Source organism: Lipotes vexillifer, unplaced genomic scaffold, assembly GCF_000442215.2.
Source record: "Lipotes vexillifer unplaced genomic scaffold, Lipotes_vexillifer_v1.1 scaffold39, whole genome shotgun sequence".
Lineage (NCBI taxonomy): Eukaryota > Metazoa > Chordata > Mammalia > Artiodactyla > Lipotidae > Lipotes > Lipotes vexillifer.
The window spans coordinates 3,543,113-3,548,453 of record NW_006787038.1 but is presented as its reverse complement, the minus strand read 5'-3'; the positions used below and the strand labels follow the sequence as shown (position 1 = coordinate 3,548,453).

General features: G+C 53.0%; 1 protein-coding gene across 1 annotated transcript in view; it reads left to right on the top strand.

Annotated features, from left to right (window-relative positions):
* The window catches only part of ANGEL1 (angel homolog 1), a 22,362-nt gene extending 21,231 nt beyond the window's left edge, over nt 1-1,131 (top strand). The window contains exon 10 of the mRNA XM_007459763.1: nt 582-1,131. Coding sequence (XP_007459825.1) covers nt 582-742 — 161 coding nt within the window. The 3' untranslated portion in view covers nt 743-1,131. The remainder of the gene's footprint in view (nt 1-581) is intronic.
* Nucleotides 1,132-5,341: the final 4,210 nt, after the last annotated feature.

Below are 5,341 nucleotides of genomic sequence, written 5' to 3'. Positions count from 1 at the left end.
CGAACCCGTGTCCCCTGCATTGGCAGGCGGACTCTCAACCACTGTGCCACCAGGGAAGCCCCCTCCCTCCGTTTTAAAGATGAAAATAGAGCACCAGGAGGTGCTCTATTGGATTTGTTCAGTGGCAGCTGGTTAGTAAGGGACTTGGTTAGGTTAGAAACCCTATTTCCTGTCTTCTCACCCCTCACAATAGTCACAGTATAGCAGTCTATCAGCCCCGTGCCTGTTTTGTTTAAAGCATGTCTTTTAAAATGTTTGGATTTTCTGTTGAGAAATGAAATTTTACATAGCAAATCTGGACTTCGGCTTCTCTCGGAAAATCAGAAGATCTTGTAATGCTGGGCTTGGACGTGCACTCTAGTTTGCTGCAGTCCCACCGAAGCCACCCGGCTTCTTTCATTGACATATCATGGCATATCTGAGAAAATGAGGCCTCCGCCAGAGACGGCAGGAGGTGAGGGAGGATCGGGCCGCCGAGGAGACGCAGCCTCCTAAGGTGTATCTCCCACGGGCCCCCCACCCCCACCCTGTGCAGTTTGGCTGTGGCTGCCTTACCCACCGGCCTCCGCTTTGTGCTCCAGATCGCAGGCTTTGTCACGATGGAACTCTCAAGCTCCTGGGCCGGCTCTCCCTCCTCTCTGAAGAGATTCTCTGGGCTGCCAATGGCTTACCCAACCCCTTCTGCTCTTCAGACCACCTCTGCCTACTGGCCAGCTTCGAGATGGAAGTCACCGCCCTATGACGGTCTCCCAGGGGAAGAGAGCTTCTCTTCCAGAAGAGCCACCTGGATCAGAGACGGTGGAAATATCCCATGCTTCTGGAAACTTAGATCCAAGAAACTTACATCCCCTCCCCTCCCCTCCTTGTTTCCTTTCTCCCATGGCTAGATTTCCTCCAGGCCTGTCCACATTCTCTGCCTGTGGCCCCTGCCCCAGCCTCTTCCTAAACCTGTGCCACATACTGGGTGGCCCTGGGAGAGGCAGAAGGGGGGGTTCCCCCTTCCTTCCATGTATCCAGTGCTCCCCCTTGATTTTTAATCACCAGGGTTGCAGGAGCTATTGATCTCATTGGTTATTTGTATTCAGGCCGTTTCTTGGTGGGGTGCCTTCTGACCTGACCTTCTCCCTGCCTGAGACCCCTGGGCCCAGCCCTCTCGCCACACACACACGCGTGAGATGTGTGTTGTGTGTGCATCCTCTCGGGGTGGGACTGCTCTGCGTAGTCATGCCTGTCTCTGACTAGCCCACTTTCCACACTGGTGCTGTCAGCCTAGGGGCAGGTGGAGGGCGTGACCGGGTAGCTGTGTGCTACCAGGCACATGGGCACCTGGCTGCCAGTGGCAGGAGCATGGGCCCGTCTCTCCTTTTATCGTCTGTGTTTCATTAGGTGTCCATCCTGCCAACCAGGGTATCCTCATCGTCCGGGCTCTGGTAACAAGTGGGCCCCACGAGCTGGAGCAGCGGATTCAGGGATGCCCTTGACCCAGAGTTCCCCACAGGCCTGGCATGCTTCCTCTAGGGCTCATCCCTTTCCCCAGGCTGCCCTGTGGGAGGCCAAAGTTTGAACCCCTGTGTGGGGTCAGTGGGCAGGGGTAGTGGATTGAGGTGCCAAACTCTTTAAGCATGAGGAGGAAGAACTGTCAGCGAGCTCCTATCTCACTGGAGGACTGCGGCGAGGGTGGGAGTCCCAGCTGGGAGAGAGCCGGCAGGTTCTGCAGCTGCCTCAGCTGGGACGCAAGACCTCAGGGCTGCAGTTTCTCCCACTGCTTTTTACTCTTTGCTGCCTCCCCCATCCCCTTCCTTTTTTCCCCTAGAAAAGCCTGGTATTTAGCTCAGGCCAGACCTTCTCAGCAGAAAGGTGGCCCTGGGCAAAACAGGAGGTGGCGCTGCCCCACCTCCGGCAAGGCCTCGGCGGCTCTTGGCCTCTGCTTTCCCTCTCCTGGTGCAGGAGCACCCTGGGGCCTCCAGGGGGTGCTCCCTTGCCCACATGAGTCACCTGCATGCCTGAATCCTGCATTGCTGGGTGTAGCTGCTGGCCCTGCAGACTTGACTTGCTGTTGGCCCACTTGGCCTCCAGCATGGGACTGGAGGATATAGCTGAGAGGCTGGAGTTCGGGACAGTTAGCTAGAGGTTAATGTTTTCTCCTTTTTTTTTTTGAGAGCCAAAGACCCAGCTTGAATAATTCTGCTGCTGCGTTCATGGTTATAAGCTTTCCACGCCTGGGTTCTGGCGAATTTATCTATTCATGTATATTTTTAAACATTGTTTCCTGGGTACTGGGCATGTGCCTGTCTGAGCCCCAGGCCTATCTGTCCACACTCCACCATCCACTCTGTTTGTCTCTCCCTGGGCATCTCCTGAGATGGTCTCAAGACAGTGCCCTATTGGTTTGTAGGACTAGGGCCCATCACTGTTTTTTTCTGCCAGGAAATGTAGTTTAAAAATGGCTAAAGATGGCAGAGGGCAGGAGCTTGATAGATGATCTTTTCCTTGTTTTCTTATTTGTTTCTGTTTTGGAAATGAAAGGGGGTTTTAAATGGTCATTCGAACTCTCTTTTCCAAATAAAGGTTTACCTTTCCCCCTACTGTTGGTTATTTTATTAGGATCCTGAAAGGCATGGGGGAGGGAAGGCCTGGGGAATGAGGTGGGCAGAGAAGAAGAGACTGATCCTGGGGTGGGGCCTCAAACCTGAGATCTAGACCAGAGAAAAGGGTTATCATCTCCCTCTGGTAACTGAGCAGATGCCCACTACTCTGAGGCCTGGGAGGAACGGCTTGAGCGCAGCCTCCTGCCCGGACTTCCGTGGGGTGCAGCTCTCTTCTCCATCCTCACCAAGCTAGAGGAGAATACTGCTTTCAGCTACTCTCATTCTTATTCCATCTGCTGCCCCTTACCTCCCGTACCTCCGCCTAGTCCAAGCAGAGGAGGATCTGTGGCGAAAGCAGGATGAGAAGTGTTTTCCTCGTCAAAGCTATGGCAGCTGCGTGAGACATGATGCACGTGGCAGATGCCTCTTGCCGCGCTTCTATTTTTGATCATCTCTTCTGTGTTCAGGAGCCAGGGCTGAGCTGTGAGCCACCTGTTGCTGGCAAGGTTTCTCATCTTTCCCGGGCCTCACTGTGCTGGGACTTCATCTTCCTCCGGCCTTCCTGTGCAGCAGGTCCACCAGCCCCTGTGCCCGTGGGAAGAAGCCCCGAGACAGGTGTGGTTTTCTGCCTTACCTGAACAGAATCCCAGACCCCACACCTCTGAATCAGTACCTGGGAATCTGGGTTATTTAAAGCTACCTGGGTACCAGTTGAACCACCTGGGCTGGGATTTAGCCAGGGATTAGGAACACCACTTGTCATCTTGGCCTGGTCACTTGGTGATTGTGGGTAAGTTAACCCCTCCCTATGTTGCACATATCTTGGTGAAAGAGAAATTAAAGTAATATTCTTTTCCACGTGTGAGGAATTTTCAGATCTGAAATTACGTTATTTGAAGGGATGCTAAAAATCCCAGAGTATTATTGGTAATTACAATAATTGGTAATTACTGGTTACAGTTGGAATTGCAGGTGGGTAGTTCTCCCTAATCAGCCTGGACAATTGGCCCTGGGGGCTTGGAATTATTTTGTAGCTCCTAAGCTTTTAGATATGTTCCCAGAGACCCCTTTCCTGGCCTGGAGGGCTTCCTCCTGGTTGAGGTGAGTCATGTAGCATCTGTACGGCACTTTGATTCAGTTTCCAGAGTGCTTCCACTTCCATGATCAGTAGACAGTTGCACTACAAGGTGGCAGTTCAGGTGTGCATACCTTACCTTTATATCCAAGGAAACAGATCCCAAAGAGGTAAACTGAGAATCTCCTTTATTTCTTGCCACCCAACTCCTCAGAACACAGCCTTTCCTGGGAGTAGAAGAGACAGGTTGTCTTGTAAGGCAATACATGGGGCTGGGGCTGGGAGAAGGGAAATGACCAACCAGCCCTCTGCTGGCTATTTTTTGTTTGTTTTTTTTATTTTTTTTGCGGTACGCGGGCCTCTCACTGTTGTGGCCTCTCCCGTTGCAGAGCACAGGCTCCGGACGCGCAGGCTCAGCGGCCATGGCTTATGGGCCCAGCCGCTCCGCATCATGTGGGATCTTCCCAGACCGGGGCACGAACCCCCGTCCCCTGCATCGGCAGGCGGACTCTCATCCACTGCGCCACCAGGGAAGCCCCTGGCTTGTTTTTAAACCCTGTTTTTCCTCCCCAGTTCTTGCCCTGGTGTAGCTACTGGACTAGAGGATTGTTTTCTGATTGGTTACATAAGGCAAAGCATGGCTTCCTGTCTTCCGGGAGCAGGAGGGGCCCACCTCCTCTAGTTTCCATCCGGGGAGAGAGAGCAAAACAAAACTATCCCAGGCAAGGGCCAGCCAGCCAGATGAGAACCTGGTAGGGTGATCTCTCCCAGGTTAGGAGAATGTGACCTTAATTGGGAGCTCTGCCTTTGCCCCGTCCCTAGTCAGTTCCTGTGCCCATAAGGCCAGAGGCCTCACACAGCTGCGGAGAGAAGAGTGGAGTCTCCACACTTAACGTTCTTGGAGGTTTTGTCTTTCCCGTGACCAAGTCCTTTCTGGCTGGGGGTTGGAGGGAGTGCACATTCCCATGTGGGCTGCTCAGAGCGCTGTCCCTCAGCCCACCTGAGGTGGCCCATCTCCAACCACCTGCCAGGCCTCAGCGGGCCCCTCACCCCCTTGGCGAACACTATAAGGGTTACCAGGTAGCCTGCATGTGGCCCAGTCGGCTTGGTCTTTGGTATGACCAGCACTTCCTGTCACCACTGCCCTCCACAGTCATGGTCAAGATGTCAGATCCTGGCAGATGTGGGTGCAGAGCTTCAATCTCTTCATGTCCAGGGCTCTGAGAAGTGCCACCTGCATTTAAAGGTCCGACCCACTTTAGTCATGTGCCTAAGCTAGGCAGGCACATGCTGTGAGCTTGAAAGAAAGGGAGCAGAAGGAAATGCGGTAATCCCCCCAGCAAGTTGGGTTCTGGTCCTCTTGGGAGTCCACAATTGGCACTTACCTTTGCGTCAATTCTAAGAAAGTGGCCAGGCAGTGTCCATGGTGAGCCTGGTTGACTCATACAGACTCACCGCACTTAACCCAGCCCTCCTTTCACGAGAGCACTCCAGGGTCCTACTGTGTATGAGCCCATCTCATTGAAGTCCACCCACAAGGCCCTTTACTTGGTACTTTAGCTGGACTTGAATGTGTAAATTTCAAGACTGCCTTTGTGTAAAGGTGTATAATCCAATATTCACAAACTCTGGTTTATTGAAAGGCTCTTTTTCGTTATCGTTTAAGCTGGATTTAAAT